The sequence below is a fragment of the Helicoverpa zea genome, chromosome 12 (genome assembly GCF_022581195.2).
Source record: "Helicoverpa zea isolate HzStark_Cry1AcR chromosome 12, ilHelZeax1.1, whole genome shotgun sequence".
Classification (NCBI taxonomy): Eukaryota; Metazoa; Arthropoda; class Insecta; order Lepidoptera; family Noctuidae; genus Helicoverpa; species Helicoverpa zea.
This window is the reverse complement of record NC_061463.1, coordinates 794847-815472: the sequence shown is the minus strand read 5'-3', so window position 1 is coordinate 815472 and position 20626 is coordinate 794847. Positions and strand designations below refer to the sequence as shown.

Below are 20626 nucleotides of genomic sequence, written 5' to 3'. Positions count from 1 at the left end.
CTCTCAAAAAACCCGTCTGTAGAGATAGCAAAACATTTATCTCAATAGCAATTTAACCCTTCGTAACAAATAGCGTGATGATATCGTATCATCGCGTGTACCGACAGCATAACAGGGAATAAAATATCACGCCATGAAATTTAATTTGTGACCAATAATTGTCCATTTCGTGTGTTTTCTTGATTCGATCGATGAATCGATTCATCGATGTTTGGATTCGTAATCGATTACGAAATCGATCGTATGTTTATAAATGTCATGGATTTTACGGTTTATTGTGTGAATAATTGAACTGTTGTTTGATGATAGCTCTATTTTATTTAGCCTCGTAATTTTGAAGTTTCGATTTATGGTATGTGTGAATACCGTTGAAAACGGAGCGGAGAAAAAACAACAAGTAACAGGATTTTAGTTTTTTTTTTTTTTAATTAGTGTTGTTTTATTAGAGTCGTATTAAAGTTGGGTATGTACAGTACATTACGATGGACATAAACTGTGTGAGGTTAAAAGTTCAAATAATATAGGCGTGGCTAAGTCTCAGCATGGCTGTCCTAGGAATAAACTTGGTTAGTTACTGGGCTATTATTTTCTTCATCGACGTTGTAAGAAATTAAAATTAGTATTACATTTGCAAATATTTATTTTTAAGTTCCGTTACCATTCCACAATACTTTTTCATTCATATATCAAAGTAAGACTAATACATGGTATATCTTCAATTACACAAGAGATATTATAAAGCGAGCCTATACCTACAAATTAAAAAAGAATTACAATTTTACTAATATTAACAAAATAACCAAATAATCAACACAAAGACTAGCCAATAAAAACATCAGTAGTCAATACAGTCACAAAGCATTGTAGCAATAAAAGCGATGTAAAGCTACCGCTGCCTTGCTGTCCGTACAGCGCAATTACAGAGCGTTCTACATAACGAAGCGCGTCAATCGCTTTATGAGATTCCCACGACTTCAGCATATGTGATGTGCCTTATTTTTGTATTAAAATAGGTATAACTTATGGTTCTAGCTAGTCTTTGTATCAAAGGACCAACTTATTTGGTATATAAAAAAATTTGCCGTTTGCCCGTGTTTTCACCGGCATCCCGTGGCAACTACTACATTTACCAAGATAAAGGATAGCTTATATTTCTCGGGAAAAATGTAGCTTTCCAACAATGAAAGAATTTTTCAAATCGATTCCATAGTTTTAGAGCCTTTCTGATACAAACAAACAAACAAAAAATGTTTCGTCTTTATGATATTAGTATAGATAGATAATCTAGAATTGATTTATGGCCCCTGAATAAACAAATGATATCTGTTTGTTCACATCCTGAATAAAGGCCAGTCGAAATAGCCATACACAATATATGATTAAAATTAAATCAACATTTAATGCTGAAAGGCTAAACCGATATAATTTACCCTCTTATCTCATTAGGCCAAGCACTAACCTTTATAAACTCGATAATTATATAACAAAGCTACATATATGTTTACATAACCCCTATTACTATAAACTTATCATACACATTTATCTCAAAGAACGCTCCGTGTGTGAAAACTTTGAGTATCAGTGTCTTGTGAAAGATTAAACTGATTGGACTAGAACAATAATGCGATGTTTGTTTTTTAAATAGGGGGCGGGGCCGCAGATTTTATAATAGATTTAACCTTTTGATAGATTTATAAAGTGTTTTTAGTTGAGCAAGTTTGAGATGCTCTGGATTTGATAGGATAGTTTTTTCTGACCCAAAGGACAATGGGCAGATTGGTATACCCCACCAATAGCAATGTCATATATATCATTGGATAGGCCTTTTTATGTAGAACAACATTTACTATGACAGCTTTGCTGAAATGTTTGTCCGTTCTGAGATATAGATCAAAAACTGTGCAAAAGTTAGAACTAAATAATCTATTGATAACTCAAGTTTTTAAAGGAAAATCTAAGTACTACCAAGTGTAAGTCTTGTAAGTGCTACCTGCTGTGCCCGTTAGGGTCCATAATTGTTACTATTATGTAGCATTTCAACCTTTTATTGTATCAACTGGATTTTGGGCGTAATGAGAAACCGCACCAATAGCAAAGTCATATATATCGTTGGATAGGTCTTTTTAATTGGAACAATATTTACAATGACAGCTTTGTTCTATTGTTTGTCCGTTATAAAAGGTTGAAATGCTACATACCTAATAGTAACAATTATGGACCCTAACGGGCACAGCAGGTAGCACTTACAAGACTTACACTTGGTAGTACTTAGATTTTCCTTTAAAAACTTGAGTTATCAATAGATTATTTAGTTCTAACTTTTGCACAGTTTTTGATCTATATCTCAGAACGGACAAACATTTCAACAAAGCTGTCATAGTAAATATTGTTCTACATAAAAAGACCTATCCAATGGTATATATGACATTCCTATTGGTGGGGTATACCAGGTCCCATATATTTGTGCCCATTGTCCTTTATCAACCGGTCGACCACAAATGGTATCTTGTTCACACGTGTTTGATTTGAGCAGTCTTTAAGGAAAATGTGTGCGATGAATAACAAATATTTTCAAGTGTTATAAATAAACTAGTGAGCCTTATAAAAAGCGAATGTAACCCCAAATTGTCAGAGCACACGGAAGAACTAAACGTAACACAATTGACTTTCATGCGAGTCCGTAAAAGTGCTAACAAACGGCCGAACAACTTGTAATAGCACCCGCTAAATGCTCTGTAGGGTGACCATGACAACTGAGAAAATAAAACAAAATTATAAACAGTGAAAACAGGCACACATCAAGAAAATGGACAAAGTAGATAAAAAATATCGAATGTAAGTGTAGATTTGTTTATTTTTTATAATTTATTCTAATTATAATTAACGACATGAACCTGGTTTTTGCTCAAGTTTTTGCAATGTGTATCTAAAATGAGCATATTTATTGATAATTATGAATGGTAATATTTTACTTTATAATGCTTCTAGACCAAAAAATATTTATTAAAATCGCTTTGAATCCTGACACTTTCAAATAAATGTTCGCGGTTACATACCATGGCATTCGATAAATCAGAAAATATTGTGACATTTTATGAATATTTATAACAAATTTTCGGTCTGCAAAAACTAACAACTATTATTCAAACTATGTAATATTTTCCTAAAAACACGGTAATTTATGTTTTTTTAAAAATCAGACAAAACTCGTAATTACACCAATTTGTTATATTTGCATAATTATTGGTGCTCAGTGCTTTTAACTGTAATTATACACTGATACACTTAAGTCCTTCATATTTACCTTGAAAACTGTTTTTATTAAATAAAAAACCTGTACCTTTAATTTATGAATATCAATATTTATTTGTATTCTTGTTATTCATACAGACGGGTCGAATCATTGCAATAAATTGTATTGAGTTATTATAACTGCATAAATATTAATAGTACGTGAATGTGAGCTTTGTTGAATCATCTTTAGCAGGCCCGCCGTAAGCGGGCGTGCAAGGCGTGCACCGCACGCGGGCGGCACGTCCTAGGGGGCGGCAAATCGAGCAACTTATCACGTAATATTAAAAAAATACAATATCTTTTTACCAATTATTTGATTTCAATATTTCCGAACACAGCAATAGCGCTAAGAATATTACTTACACTGCCGGTTTCAGTTACATCTGTTGAACATTTTCAAAATTAAAAATTATTAAAAACGATTTAAGATCAACCATTAGCGTAGCGTGGGGGGAGAGAGCAGGGGGGGCAAATGCCCTGGGCGGCACTATTTACGGGGCGGCAAAATTAACCCATACAGCAAAATTAAACCATAATTACGTAATAAAAATATTTTTACTCAAAATAGATGAGTACATTAGCAATAAAATTTCAGAAAAAGCCGCCCTCGCTTTGGTCTCGCCCTATCAATTTTGACGGGTTCACCCTTTGCATCCCCAAAAAAATTCGCGCTCGCTGCGCTCGCGCCTCCATGTCAGATATCGCAATCAGTAGCGGTTTTAGGGTAGGGCGCGGTTGGGCGACGGCCCAGGGCGCCGGATATAAAGGGCGCCGCAGGCGCCCCCAACCTATCCTTGATCAGAATGTTACTCCTATTTTTGTTTTAAAGAACAATGGGCGAAATGTTTGGTTGTTGGTCTACTCCCCCTCTAGTAATGAGTCATACATCATTTGAAAGGTCTTTTCAAGCGTTACATTTTGTACTAACATACTAATTACCAATTCTTAGTACTTTAGAAGTTAGAGCTTATTTTAGATTATATTATCGATAGGTGTTTTCAGTTTATAAATCACTTCTCTACAAATAAATTATATTTTACTGGAAAGGCCTTACTAAAATACCTCTAACAAATAATCAGTACTTTAGAAGCTACATCAGATTTTAGAAATAGCCGAAGCGAATTAGTGTTTAATTACGCGTTAAATTTGAGAAATTCTCGAACAAACACTACTTTTATGTCCCAAAACTCAAAAATTTTCGCGCTCGCTTCGCTCGCGGTTTCCTTGCTTTACGCTTCAACTTTTTATCACAAGCTACTTTTAATGTCCCAATACTCAAAAAAATTCGCGCTCCCTTCGCTCGCGGCTTCTTCACTTCACAGTCGCTTTTTATTATATATGTTTAGGACTTTTAGTGATCCAAAACTCAAACATTTTCGGGCTTGCTTCACTTCACAGTTGTTTTTATTTTTCAACAATTTTTTAGTCTACCCTAGCAAAAAGGTAGCGTCGTTTTTAAGTTATTTTATTAATAAGAAAGTAACTTCTAGTTTCCATATGAACTTTCTTATTTACGGTACTACTTTAAGTCCCAAAATTTTAATACATAGGCGCCATCACCAACAAAGAATTATGTACGTTTGGGCAAAATGTTAAGTAATTTTGGTTATGAGTTCTAAAATATAACAAAAAATTTCGCGCTCGCGTCGCTCGCGCAATCAGAAGACATGTTCCAGTGTTTTTGCATTCATCAACCAGCTTATGTACGATTGGGCTACATTTTACGTAATTTTTTCTTCGACTTGTTAACTATAAAAAAAATATTCGCGCTCGCTTCGCTCGCGCAATCGGTAACTACATACGTCTCTGTTTTTCGTATGGGTTTGAATTGCAGTTGGAGAGCGCCGTAGAAATCTCGCTCAGGGCGCTGGTTGAGTTAAAACCGGCACTGATCGCTATTTATCTTTGTTTAATTGTTGAGGCATTCAATTCCGAAAAATCATCATGTTTACTTCATGAAAACTCTAAGGAAAAAATCGCGCTCGCTTCGCTCGCGGCTTCATGTACATTTGCACTTTATTTCTGTGCATATCTTACTTTTTGACTTTGCTTTGTTAATTTACAGTGGTTTTTATTTGTTTTGTGTCCTTAGACTAAAAAAATTTCGCGCTCGCTTCGCCCGCGCTTCCTTACATATGAAATGTGTCTCATGCGTTGACTTTTTCAACGGGAAACCCACCAAAAACCATTAATAACATATTCTACCGAAATTAAACATTGCTATAGATATTTAAGTTCGTTAGTTTAAGTTACCCATAATCTGCTCTAAGCACTTTGATATACATTATGTTGGTACCTACCCATTAATCACAATCTTTCAATACATAGGGGCCACTTGGGTAATGATTGCACTGCATTGATGCCCTAAGCAATTGCTTAGTCTGCTTATGGGCTAACCCAGGACTTCTTAGGTTACTCTAACACTTAGAGCATTTCAAGTAAATAAAAAGTTATGTGTAATATATGTATGTACATATTGCAATATTTATGCATCCAAAAGTAGGTGGGTTTTCTGCAATCAGAGCGGTGCATGTACATATTTTTTTCTGTTGGACAAGTAAAATGGATATGAAAGGGCGGGGGGGTCCGGACCCCCTGGACCCCTTATATATTTTTTGACAAAACCCAGTATAATATGTAGTCGTAGGGCGGCATAATCGGTTTTGCACGCGGGCGAACAAACAGCTAGCGGCGGGCCTGATCTTTAGGTTAATGTGCATGTGCATACAAACGTTTTCGTATTAGTTTTGCAACCTTTCAAAGTTAAGTAACTTACGTCATACGTCCTAATTGTTCTTAATTAACACTTATTTTAACTACATATTTATTTTAAAATAATAAAATCATATTTATTTTTGACAAGGAATTAAAATATAATTAATTGAAAAGGAAAAAAATGAAAATGTCCTGTATTTTTGTCAATACGTCATGGTCCGTCTATTAACCCGCTACGTGCTCGGCCACAGTCTAACAAAAGCCGCTAATTCGTCCTCTATCAATCGTTGGTCATCTGGACGTGCTAATTTGGAAACTCGGCGACTTTCGCTACACAGTGTTTGTGCGATCATTATCGGCACGACACATAAATAGAGTGTATTGATTCGTCATAAATGTGTTTGCTTTTGTTTTTTTACTAACAAACATGCGAAAAAGCCTGTTCCAATTTTGGTTTTTCTCATGGTTTACTACTACTTTTACTGGGATAAAATACAGCCTATGTTAATCGGGAAGAGAGATTTCAAATAGTGAAAGATTTTTTAAATCACCAACCATCTCTCTCAATCAAAGTTAACCCTAAAATAGTGACGGTACGTCAATTTAATACCACACCCACTCAAAAATAAACACGTCTTCATGAAGTGGGTTAACCATTTCAAGAATCCCATAACCCATAGAGTATGGTTCGTATGGGTATATAGTCTACCACCCATTACACAGCAGGACATGCCATCGCACGTATGGTCTATTAACGCGGCCATAACTTGAAAACATCTTTTGTACTATGATTTTTGTGCTAACCGTATTTGAATGCGCGTGAGCATTGTGAGTGTATTAACGGAGCACTTAAGCTGTTAGAGCCTTGGTAATAGCGTAGTGTGGGTGTCCGCCGGTCGATATCATTGTGCTAAGTTTGTATGTTTGTTTGTAAGTTTTTTTTTTTTGTAGTAATTGCTGTCGGGATTTAGTTTAATGTTTTAGTATTTGTATTTTGGACCAAAACAGTACCCATTTAATTTAACCCATTTAATCCAAAACTTTTGGATTAAATTTTAATTTAAAGTCTATGAAGTAAAAATTTATAAACTACCTGGTTTTTCTTTTACATTTACGTTTTTTCTTGTTCGTTAAGCTAAGCCCAAAATTAGAACACAAATCCTCTCAAATAATTCTAATCCATTCAAAAAGAAGGCATATTTTCCATAAAACAGGCTAACCGGCATAAACACTGACCGAAAAAAATAATAGTGAATGAATAACCCACACCACCATTCCTAAGAAAACAAAAAAAAACTGCCAAACATCCCGTTTTAATCCCATCATTGCTACCTCCAAAACCACAACTTTGTTTATTTAAGTATTAAGTAAAGCAGTAAGTTGTAAATCAATCAACCCTTACAAAAGTCAATGGGACGAAATATTTTCGTCCATTGTTTAACTTGACCGCCCGCCGCATTGGAGGGTTAAATAGCATCAGTAAGGTGATAATGCTTTCCGTGAGTTCTCGGACTTTCTATTTACTAAACCGATTATGAACCATTCAAATTTAATAATAAGCGCTTACCAATATTTTAACCTGATCCGAAGATACATTTAACTTTTTTGTTAACTTTGTCGCTTATAATTGTTATTTTTTTGTGTTCCAGGTATGTTCTCCATCTCCGTTCATGAGCAATACGGTAAGAAATTAATATGTAATTAGCTTCTTTAATTATCACTTCTTGCATACATAAATTACTAAGGTTAAGTTAATAATGTTCTTAATTATCTTGTGTACTTTAGTAACTTTGAACAGGTTTTTTACTTTATTACTTGTTTACAAACACCCACGCAAATGACTAGTCTCTGAAACCATGGGTTTTATTAATGGCAATAGAACTAATTTCATTTTAAAATCCCTTTAAAAACAGTTATTAGCTGAGCAATTCCTAATAGGGGTGGGCGGGATTCACTCGGCTATTCTCGGGCGAGCTCGGCCCGGCTCGGGGTCACTCGGGTCGCCATAGACGCCGATAGAATTATGCTTCAATTGTTTTACGTTCGCGCCGTGCTCGGCCAGCATTCTTTTTTCAAAATGAAATATCGAACGACGCATCGGAGAATTTGTAGCAAGTTGTTTTTTATCGATTGTCTGGTGCTTAACGGTTGAGAATCGATATTGTTTTATTGCCGCACAACGAGGTGTGAAGCGATGTCGACACGTTTCGAACATCAATAATCGATTCCTGTTACGTCATCAGATTTTCTTATTCGATTCTCGATTACATCTGTACGCCCTCGAGACAATAATTATGAACATAGAAGAACTACATTCGCACGCTTATTAAAAATAGTTAAAACAAAATCGTCCGGTTACACCGCTCCCGTAATTAACAAAAGGTTAAACTGTAATCAAGATGTAATTGTATACAATCACTTTTGACCCGAGGCTGTTCGTAATTTAATATTTTTGGAACATTATAAACAAACTACATTAGGGCTGTACTATAGCATAGCTATATTTATTTTATACTTTGGTACTTTGGTTTTGGAGGTGGCAGATGTCATGTAAATGTTTGTTAAATAATAATTAAATAATGTTTGTCATTCGGGTCACACCTCAATGTGACAATGAACCAATCATTTGTTCTGTCAAAGTGTAGACATTAACATTGTAATATGATCGGTACCTACTGTCATGGAAAAACATAATAATTTAATATTCAACACTATGTCAACTGTTCCCGCCCTTGTGTAACTAAATCTATGTAAAATTATACAAATCAGTACTTAGTTATAATAAGGTAATTGACAGTCCCTTTACTCATTGTTATGAAACTTCTATTTTGAGTAATGTTTCATTCTAATTTCGTCCACATTGCCATCAGACTTACTCACAAATATGTTTTTCCGTTTTACAAAACAATACGAAAACTTAAAATATCTTTCTTCCTGCACGGTTCTTAAGTTATTTATGTCAGCGCAATATGTCTCACTGTCTCTCTTCATACTAACATTCACTCTCTTCTTACTCAATACATCTTTCAGACAATCAATAGTTATAGCTTAAATTATAAAAAGTACATCTCTACGAAGATGAACCGTGAGCTCTTAATGTCTCTGTTGGAACTCGATCAGGCGATTATAACCACAGTTTAATTACAGGTTAACCGAACGATAGCACCGGCCGCTCTTAATATGTTTTAATAATATTTACTTTGAATTTCAAGTTTGTTATTAATTACTGTTTGTAGGTTTCTAAGTTATTAAGCTTGGTTTGTTTTTTTTTTCACTTCAATACCTCCCATATTGTGAGTTAGTATAAGTCAGTTTTCAAGAGTTGACTTATTTAGATTTTTTTATCTTTGTGTTTTGAAGTACAATGTTTGCGGAATTGTAAAAATTATAGTATTTTTTTCTAATTCTACATAAACTCTAATCCAAGAAATGCTCATAAAACGTCAAATTAAAGAGATAAAACGTGATAAAAAGCGAAAATGTTTCTCTATAACTTTTCAAACGTACCGCCAACATAAAATATCTAGCAAAAGCATTCCTAGTATTGAGTTCATTTCTCGTGATTTTCCATCAATCCCTTAGAGCGTCAACTTTCGACCCATTACAATGAGCCTTAATAACCTCATTTTGTTCGACACATAATAAAGCCATGCGTTTGAACACTTCTTGCAATTCACCAACTTTATTCTTTCACCCAGAAAAAATACTGCCGAAACCTTCAACTTTGCTGCGCATAAAATAGAGTTCAAAGTGACAGGCTATGATTTTTTATATGGAAATTGAACTGCATGTATGCAGTAACATCATCATTGTTGCATAGTGCGACGCCTGCGGCGATTGGCACGACTGTGTAGCTATCCCTTTCTTTCTCGAGAAAGTTCCTATGGCCATCTCTTTCGTACGGGGTTCTAGCATTGTCATTTTTGTAAATTGACCTCTGATCCTGAAATATAGATATTATTTCACAAATGAATTATAAGTAACTTACGGTTCTGCGTGCGATGGAGGTTAGCTCTTGTTTTGGTCCTAATGGTAATGGTCCTTTCCATCACATGAATTATGGACTTTTGAATATATTAATCTAGTTTTTATATCAACAGATAATGCTTTCATAGAAATAAGCAGTATTATACATAGAAGTAAACACCCTTAATATTTAAAACCAGTAATATTCCATGTTGCAAGAAAGATTATCAAAGTAGAAAAATTACTATAAAATCCTATTTCCCGAGATAGACGGAACCAATTTCCCAAGTATTTTTGATAACCCATTTTGATGGACTACTTAACATTTAATATACAATTCAAACCGCGAACCACAGCTATTATTAATCAAAAATCTATTGAATACAATTTAGTGTTTCTAACCACGTATATTGAAGGACCGACTTAACACATCGTCAGTAAACCCACATCAGACTATCCATTGTTTACACTTGTTTCGATCGCTATCTACAAGATAAATCTACAAATTGAAAGCTATAAGTCTGCGCAGACGCCGTTTTCATAATCTTTATTAGGTCGAGGTTAAATATAAGATGGGAGGCGATACTTAATCATTTTGTTTTTCGAAGGTATTATTTTATTTGTTTTTTTTTTTTCAATCACGATTAAAATCTTTAGAAATATGATATGTATGACTAATTGTTATTTGTATCTGTTAAAAAACCAAAGTTTAATATTAATATAAGATGGAATTAATATTCAAATGGTTGAAGAAAACTAACGATAATAACAAATTAATATCGATTGGATCCATATTCATTGGGTATCGATCAGTAAATCCATGTAATATTAATTTTCATAGGTTTATGTGGTTAGAGCGCTAACGAAGAGTTTCTCACGATCCCGCCCACGCCGCCCGCCTAGCATACAGCCTTATTTATAACCTTATAATGATACTTTACACTTCGCCTTTTTAGTTATGGTGTTCTATATTTTGATTTTGAATTTTTGATTAAGGTTTTAAGTTTTAATTTTGAATTAATTTGTGTGGTTAATGATGATATTAGTTTATTAAAATATAGTGACTATTTGCATAAGACGTCTTGGGTTCGATTCCTAAGTCGAGAAAATTAACTCCATCATTCATTTATTTAAAGAAAATCTTGAGTGTGTATTTGCCAATACATACTTTCAAAATATAACAACGAAGCTTTCACAATCTCTTTTACATTAATTTACAAGAAAATCTTGTGAAAAATGATTCATTAAATCTAGAATATCAATGAAATCTTTTCAATAACAAGAAAACAAAATCTACGTCAATCATTAAAATGTAAATACGTAATTATCGACTCAATAAACACTTCTGAGGGAATATAATTTGCATTACAAACTTATTAGTTAAGTGCTTATGACAGTCTGACAGTGGAACTAAATAAGTGATTGTTTCCTCAAGTAATAGCGAGTTTCAAGTTGAACCCTATTCATTTCATTATTTATAGTAATGTTACACTGCAAATTTAATTACTTGAGGGGAAATGAAAACATACTGAATAGAAGATTGAAACTAGTTGGTGCGTTTTATAAGTGTTATTTCGTATGCAGATAGAAATCAGATTTGGCATATTTTGTCTTCATTCCATACCGAAATATGTGAAACTCCTTGTGCTAAGTACCTACCTATAATTTTAAGTTGATTTTTAAAGTTATACAGTGAAAAGCGAAATGATACATTTAAATATTGGAGCTAAATAAAAATTATTATGCCTGAAATATTTATGTATCAATATTTTTTTAATTGTTAAAAAGTATTTGTAAAAATCATAGGTATCGCGCCCGCCACAAACGCTTACCCGTGTATTCCACCATCAAAAACAGGTACACTATCAAAGCTCTTTATATCTTTATAGGTTTTATCTTAAAATATCATCTGAGTATAGAGATAACTGGGGTTCCAAGTTAACTGCCCGGCTGTATGGAATTAATTCCATATCGTTTAACCGTGCAGTACCTTTGACATCCGGAAACTGTTAACTCTAACTTTATGAGAAAGTAGAGAATCTTCCTTATTAATAAAAGGACACTTTGATATAGATAACGAAATTGTTTATATGAAAAAGTCATTATCATAATAATCGCGCTCAAAGCAATGATTTTGTGATTTATGGTCTTCCCTACTATAGTTTCCTAATCAAAGGAATGTGAACTCCTGTTATAACAATCCAACCTCATTAATATTTCTGCAAAAGTAACACTTTAATATGCTTTAATTTTGTACTCTTATCTATCTATAGCATATCACTGTCCCACACATTTCAAACTCTATCTTGTGTGATTCTGATCGCTTCTATTCAGCATTGGTTTACCCTAAACCGGAGTAATTTAGTTTTCTTTTAAATTGTGCAACAAATTGTATATGTATTAGATAGGCTGGTTATTATCAGTTCTTACTCTCTTCACACGAAATCCAAAAACGTTGACGAAGTCACGGGCTAGAAACTTGTAGCAAATGAGAGTTTAAAGAACATCAATTTCGTCTCTGACTCCCATACAACACACATGAACCTATAAACTCCAAACTGTTTCCAGAGCTAAATCAGGGCTTTACCTGGGAAATTCCTCTCGCCAGTAGCTCCAAGCTATTCGTGGTTCCCTTAGTAATGGCGCACGATTCCCCACACACGAATACTATGGGAAACCAGGGAGGGAAGGGAGGGGGAAGGTAATTGAGACTTCTGGGAGTGTCGACTTTATAACTGTTATTGGTAGCCATTTGTGTTTTCTGTTTGTTCGAGTCTGATCGATGGGTTTATTGAGTTAGGAGCATCTGAGCGTATTGATGTATGTAGATCAGACATCGATACAGATACATACATCAATCCGTCCATTATGATGTTTAGGCCACATACTTTTAGTACCGTATCTTCTGATTATGTTTATAACGATAAGTCGTACCAGATGCATTAAAAGAGTCATATTATACCACCAACTTGTCCTAAGACGGGCCCATGGTAGACGTAATCGAATAGTAAAACAAGCTAAGGAAACACAAGTTAATGACTGCAGACCAGAAGTCTTAATTTCCCAGATATTATGACGCACACATTGAAACCAGACATCGCAAGGAAACAAGTATCTAAACAGCTGATTGCAATCTCTAAACACGATTAGTAAACCATAGGTTAACTACTGTCACTAACGGTAATTTCAGCAAAGAAAAATATTCGTCGCAAACGCATAGAATATGTTATAGAGATCGAATCTTAACATAAACATGTGATATTATTTGATCGCCACCCGATCTTATACGAAGATTGCCGATGTTCGCCGATTGGTATCATGATGTTTTTAATTTTATGAGTAGTTTGCTGTGAATATAATGATGTCGGTTGTGCGATTGTATCGAGAAGCGTAGGGTTACGTGGAGAAGATGAATCATTGGAAGGGTTAGACTCCTTTTCTAAGTGTGTTATGGCAGACAAGCCTTAAATAGAAAAAGCAATGCTTTTGATGTCATAATATTCAGTGAAGATAGCACATTTTGTATGAAGCTTTACTTGCAAACTACTTTAAAATCATGGGACACGAGTAAAAGCTTCTGACGTCACAAGCTGCTTTCCGTGACCACAGTCTAACAATTCCAGGTAAACTGAAACAAAGGTAAAACCAGTCAACCAAGTACTTCGTACGTATTGCGTCAAGACTGGATCAATACATTACTAATACTGGTTAACATGACATTATGCTTAGGTCGAAGTAATTAACATACACATTAGGCTTGGCAGGAGGCCAATACACTGTCCTACATTCATTGTTTTTCCGTATAAACATATCGATTAATGCAATCGATACAAATCGATACGATTTACGATGCAGCGAATTGTGAAAATTATTCTGTCTCTGTCTGTTGTTGTTTTGTGTTAATTGTCCATTATGAAGTCTGGAAGAGTTCTGTCCGACGTGGTTGTAAGATTGTGGAATACGGAGTAGATTATAAATATACAAATTTTCAATTTGCCATAAACTTTCTTTGCAGGCTATATTATTTGCATTACCTGTGTATATCTCCATAATTCACCACTAGTGTCTTTTTGTGTAATTTTATTCTTGAATAGATATTATAAAATCTAGTATCAAAATACCTACAACATTTTTAAGTCACCACCAAACTTATTTATAACCAAAATCCCAATTTTATCTCTCATAGAATTGTCAGCACATTCACACTACGCACAAATATCTACCTGAGAACAAAATTTATTCAAAACTTAATAAAACCAATCACAGACAGGCTTAACTCGAAAAAAATCACAATATTGCCATAAAATATCGGGTTTGAATACATTATAAAGTGACGTCACTGATAACTGCCGTCTGTCTGTACACACCTTAATATAACTGTTACATGATTAACATAAAATTGATAATAATTTATATTTATTAACACTTAGACGTTTGTGGCTTTTCAAACTTTTGTTAATCACGCGACTTTGTCAGCGGAGAGAATATTATAATGTGCTAAGTATTAGATATTGACCCCAACTCAAACGATTGGTTAAAATCCAAAGTTTTCACAAATCTACGTAGCCCTTTTATACCTACAATAAGCTTCATCCTCCGAGCCTTTTCCCAATCATGTTGGGGTCGGCTTCCAATCTAACCGGATTCAGCTGAGTACCAGTGCTTTACAAGGAGTACTCCACAATAAGTCATAATTGACTGAAAAGTGAAAAAACGACAACGGATTGCGTGTTGAACATTCACAAGAATCTCAATACAAAACCCCATCGATCAAAAATTATGTTCATCCCAATAAATATAGGCATACATAAATATTTTCACAAATTAACAAACAACACGTGTTTCCATATTTATAGATATTACACCCAAAGTTTATTATCATAAAGATATATTATAATGTATAAGGAGGCGATCGCTTTTCTGATTATATGTAATTGTCAGTTTAGTATATAAAATCGATTGATAATAACTCAGGTATTAATCGTGAGTTATTTGATCGGATTGAATATCAATAAGGTTAGGTCAAATATGTTTAGGTTTTATTCACTTCTAGAAACTTGCGAAGATAGTTTTATTACTTGATATTTATGAATGGTTTTGCGTAATTTACAGTCTAGTTCTAAACGAGTAACTCGATTGCAAAAAAAGAAGCTCATTAAATGCAAAATATTTTTCATGCCGTAAAGTTATCTTTAGACCGATCTCTCGGTATAAACAGCATTCACAGCTAGTTTCAATCTGGATCATTTTACAAGTCGCTCAATAAAATACTTTATCATAAAAAATCTAGACGTTATGCCACGCCGGTACATAGGTATAACTATTATACAATTCCAAAGATTACATCGAAACATCCAACTGAGCTGGAAATATAAGCGCGAGCGCAGATCCCAGCCTCGATTCCTTGAAGTCCTTCAAAGGGCAGAACGTTATGCAGTACAAAATATACACTCTCACACTTTCAGTAAGGTTCAAAGTTGCTCGATACTCTGCCAACCACCCGCTGTGCGCGTTAGCAGTCCAATTCGAAAAATAAAATATCAATTTTTTAAATAATAAAATCTTAGAGCAGTCACACGAAGTCATAGCGGCCAAAATTTATGCTTACATCGGTTTTGAAAAAAGCATTATATTTTCCACCTTATTGCGTTGTCATAAAGTTGTAACACATGTTTATAATGTTGTTCAGTAACTTGGTAACGGTGTAAGGAATCGCATAAATTCGAATAAAAACGTCAAAAATGAATTCTCGAGATCGTAATCGCAATAAAGTTAATAATATCGCGATGAAATTTGAAATAAATAAAAAACAAACAATTGATGTGTGGCGTCGTTAAGAATTAGTGTACAATGCGGTTTAGTTTTATTAGGGAGGCTGTTTTTTGGGGACAGTTTTTTAGACTGAAAACGTAAATAGAAAAAAATGCTTTACATAAATTTATTCAACCCACTTTAATTTAATTACACTCCAAAGCAAAAAAAAAAGACATTAGACAGAATTATAAAAAGTGGGTTTGATTAAAATTAATTTAAGAAAGTTTACTACAGACTAAACATAGAATCTACCCCGTTTTACTTGGCCTGCGCGCAGCGACAGTAGGTAAGCCACGTTGCAGTTCCAATTACATTTACAATCTATCGCTGGGACACGATTGGACGGCGAAATGTTAAGTTTGATCACTAGACCGACCGCTTTATAGTAGAGTCTACGTTAAAGGCAAAAGCGATAACGTTTTAGAACTAATTTACAATCGAGTGCTTACTTACCAGTATAGTAACTTAAGAGAAACTAGTAATTTATAAGTTCCAAAAATTTTATGACAGCTATTCCTTTTAATTTCACAAAATAGATTTGCTTGTTGATCCAAAATAATAATTAAAAAGGAATAATTTCAACTTTCAAAGCTCTTATAATGTGATTTGAATCGAACCTTTAAGGATCACGTACACAGCCCTATTATAACGCTATAGGATCACCGCAAAAATAATGCGAATACTAAGTATTACTTCTTGGATAATCTTTAATCCTTATTATCCCGCTATAAGTTCCTCAGTCACACCGCCCCCTCTCGCCATAACATTCGCGTGTCACCGGATTGACATCCGCCTTCCATTAATTCCCACAAAGCTACCGACGGTGTAAGGAAGTCCCTTAAACGACTCACGTTACGCGCACATAGCAGATTCAATTTAAATTTAGAACCTATTAAGAGTGCACTTTTAGATTTAAGGCGCCATTTTAATTGTGAGTGAATTAAATAGGTGGTCGGTTTTTGTGGCCGTGAGTGTAATTAGAATTAAATTATAATGTTGTTTTGTAATGTCAACGAAATAATATAATTATAAAAATATCAGAAGCTCTAATTTAAAATACCTATAGCACGATGAAGTTTTCCTATTAGCTGTTATTTATCTGTCGCTATTTATTTATCTGTAAGGATTAAAACAAAAGTAAAGTGTCTCACGACTGCAAATGTAACTTCAATAGTCCTTTGAAACTAAGAACAACATTATCATGAATAGCAGCATGAGACATACTTTCACCTTTTACCGTACTGCACCATCGGATGCTTCAACCGACCAATAAACCAGATAAAATCCCGAACCTTGCACTAAACAGCATCTAATTACAAAAAGATAATTTCTAAACCACATCACAGATCACGCGTAATCATATACACACACCGGAAAGCCTCGGTAGGTCTGCTACCACTCGTTGCATTACTTTTACGAGCGTCCGTAAGTAACATACCGACGAATGCAAATATGTGGCAAATGAGCTGATATTTACGTTGCCTGCAATGTTGCATCTGATATTTATAAGGAAATTAGGATACAAGAGGTATTAAGTTTGATTCATATTAAGTTTATGGTCCTATTAGTAGGTAACTTGGTAGCCTGGCCTTTGACTGTCTTGGTAATGTTAGCAGAACCTGACTTTCAATGTATTCGATTGGTAGAATATCATCATCATCTGCCGAGCCTTTTCACCCAACTATGTTGGAGTCGGCGTCCAGTCTAACTGGATGCAGCTGAGTACCAGTCTGCGACAAGGAGCAACTGCCTATCTGACCTCCTCAACCCAGTTGCCCGGGCAATTCTACAAATTAATTGAATTTCCAAGTAAGAAAACATTCATACACAGCTTTGTAAATAAGAAATTAACTTTCCAATTTTATTTAGTACCTTAAGTATTAGTACCTTCAATTGTCTTTCGTTTATAGGAAATGTTTGTTTTACGAGTACAAACATGAAGATTTTATGGTAGGCATATACCTAGTATCTTACCACTCCCTTAATTAGTCTTTCAACATTTCCTATAATAATTTAAGCCCACATAAAATTACAAAATAACCTACGTTTTGAACTCAAATCTTACATTATTTAATCCAATCTAGCCCAAAATAAACACGTTTAAAACAAGCACCTAGCTAAAACATTAATAAAACTAGTACACTCGTCGGACGAAATTGTACCCACTCGGATCGCGAATATATACGAACAGCAATAAAGTTCACGTGCAGTGTAATAAGATGCACCATTATAATACAAAATGCACTACAATGAGAACAGAGTAATTCCACATTGTATACAATATATGAGACACGAACGAGGTAATTATTGTAAATCTTTTTGCCAATTATACGGCAAAATATGACTGCTTTGATTTATATTTTTATGTACGAAACTATTTTTATGGAGAATTTAGTAGGATTTTGAGAGGAGAAGTACTTTATTGGTTGAATAAAATTATCGTTGTTTTATATTATTTGATTGTGAATTATAGCAGCATATCCAGTATCGACGTTATCAGAGTAATACCATTGCAACTTATGCCCCAAAACTACAATATTTGATAAAGAAAATAAACAAATGTATGAAGTTGTTCCGGTATCATAAAAGCAGGTTTATAAACTGGACCTATACATTTGGCCTATCGTCCTGCTTACCTCCCATAAATCGTGAAAACACAGACCTACAATCACACTAGACCAGCTGAACATAATTCTAATGAATTCCGTTTAATCCCAAATCAGTTTTACTATTACTTATTCAACTAGACCCAGTCTGGGGTTACTCGAGTCAGACTTTCTAGTGCAAACCAACCTTCCTGCAACATCAGACCTTATTATGTATGCAGCAAGATTAAAATTCCCATAACAGATATGCTATCATCTTCACTAACTTGCTTTATGAATTTCAACTTTATGTTGTTAGTTGCAAGGTGGATTGTAGGTTGTCAGGGCAACTTTTTCATGGGCCGAAGGTAGTGGCATGGTAGTTTCCGCGAGGGTCGCGGGATGATACCAACCTTTCACGCGTGGTTTCTTCGCCAATGGGCACGTATCGGTCACAGTGAATGTTACTCCTTGATATTTGAAGAAGGGTGGTGTTCTGTGGCCATTGTTAAAGCTTTCGAATTTATAAAGGTTATATAATACATATCACGTAATTGACCTGTTGGTTAAGGAGGAGGTAGCTTCTTGATTCAACAATAGTGACCTGCCTGGCTTTCGAATTGCTTTTAGCTTGTTGAATTTTCTTCCTAGCTTTGTGCTATTGAAACCCAATACCATTTAAAATCTACCACAAATTGTGTTCACATAATCCATATTTTCATCTATATCCTCCACTTTCATCCCATATGATTTATCCCTTGACTATTAAGTACAAACAATTAACTAATCTACATATTTTCTGCGGCCACTGTAGAACAGCCCCGCGCATTCAATACATTTCACTATTTCACTCCGGTAGTGTGAGTTACTGCATCTATTGAAACTACTCGCTAGATTGTATGCTAATACCTGACCATCTGATGTGGTCTCCCTGAGGAATTAACGCGAGGAGACAAAAGAACATCAGCTCTGACTTAGTACTGAGCTGATTAAGCTACGATTAATTTTACATTGAAAAATAACGGTAAAAGTTTTAATAGAAACTAGTCTTCTTATTTATTGAATTAGACCCCAGTATGATAATCAGATGCGAAAAGAAAAGAAGATATTATTAACAATAGTGATAGGTTCAAAGTATATACTACTGACATCTGGATACTTCATATCAGATTAAGAAAAATATCGAAGGACAACCTAATAAACTACGTATAAACTGAACCTATGTTAGAATCATACACCAAAAGATTTTTTTGCTGAAATGCACTATTCTCAGGAACCACTGATGAAGTTTGAAACATCAGTTCATGTCGGGTAGCCCTAAGACCAGATGGCGGGACGTGGTTTCGAAAGATATCAAGGAATGCCAGGTGTCCGAGAACGATGTTGTAGATAGAGCGAAGTGGAGAAGATAAATTAGGAAAGCTGACCCCACCACCATGTGGAATAAATAGCTGGAAAGAGAGAGAGTTCATGTTGGGTATCCCGTGTATAACAGCTACAGGCTACTCTATATCCAGGTTATCAGGGTGCTCAAAGTAATTCCCACGATAAAGATAGACTACGCGTTTTCGTCCGGCGTCACGGTAGGGTGAGTGCACGTGTTATTGGCACAGTTGTCGCGTCCTCGCTCGACACTTGCCTCACATCCGCGGCTACCCACCGTGACCGTCCCGCGCGCTGCCACGCTACGGGATGATGTGATTTTGGAGATGGCAGTATATGTCAGCTGGTGAAGTCTCTAAAGTTTGGTCCATATCAAAGTGCTTGATATAATTCAGAAGGCTCTTGCTGAAGAAAACTCCAGCTTAGATTATCAGCCCATTGCTAAAGGCACATTTGAATCTGACCGAAGTCGATCTTACAATAGTTTAGCTTTAGTTACTAGTAATGTTCAGGGAATAAATATAATTTCAACACTAAAACCCGGTGAATATTCTAAGTTCGAAATAAGTAGCACCTTAACTCTTCAATCAGTCACCCACTGCTAAAACATAGGTCTTTCCCATCGATTTCCAAAAGGACTGGCTGGAAGCGGCCTGCGTCAGATCGTTCCTCTTTATTCCTGACTCATGCTATGCTATTGAATATCACTAGCATCGCCCTTTAAAGAGCTCCCTGTATACAATATCTTGACACTGCACCGAACATTTGCATCATCGTTTCCCGGACGGGTCGCTTCCAGTCGCCGTTGAACACATAAATCGGAAATAAAGGACGGTTGCTCAATCGCGCCTCAGCTAACTACAAACATC

At 34.9% G+C, this 20626-nt stretch overlaps 1 protein-coding gene across 3 annotated transcripts in view; it reads left to right on the top strand.

Annotated features, from left to right (window-relative positions):
• Positions 1-20626, top strand: part of LOC124635326 (knirps-related protein-like) — a 67570-nt gene that overhangs the window by 17315 nt on the left and 29629 nt on the right. The window contains exon 3 of one of the 3 annotated variants that reach the window (XM_047171203.1): positions 7659-7691. The exons of the other annotated variants lie outside the window; for them this stretch is intronic. Within the exon in view, the coding sequence (XP_047027159.1) occupies positions 7659-7691 (33 nt within the window). The remainder of the gene's footprint in view (positions 1-7658; positions 7692-20626) is intronic. 3 annotated transcript variants of the gene reach the window in all.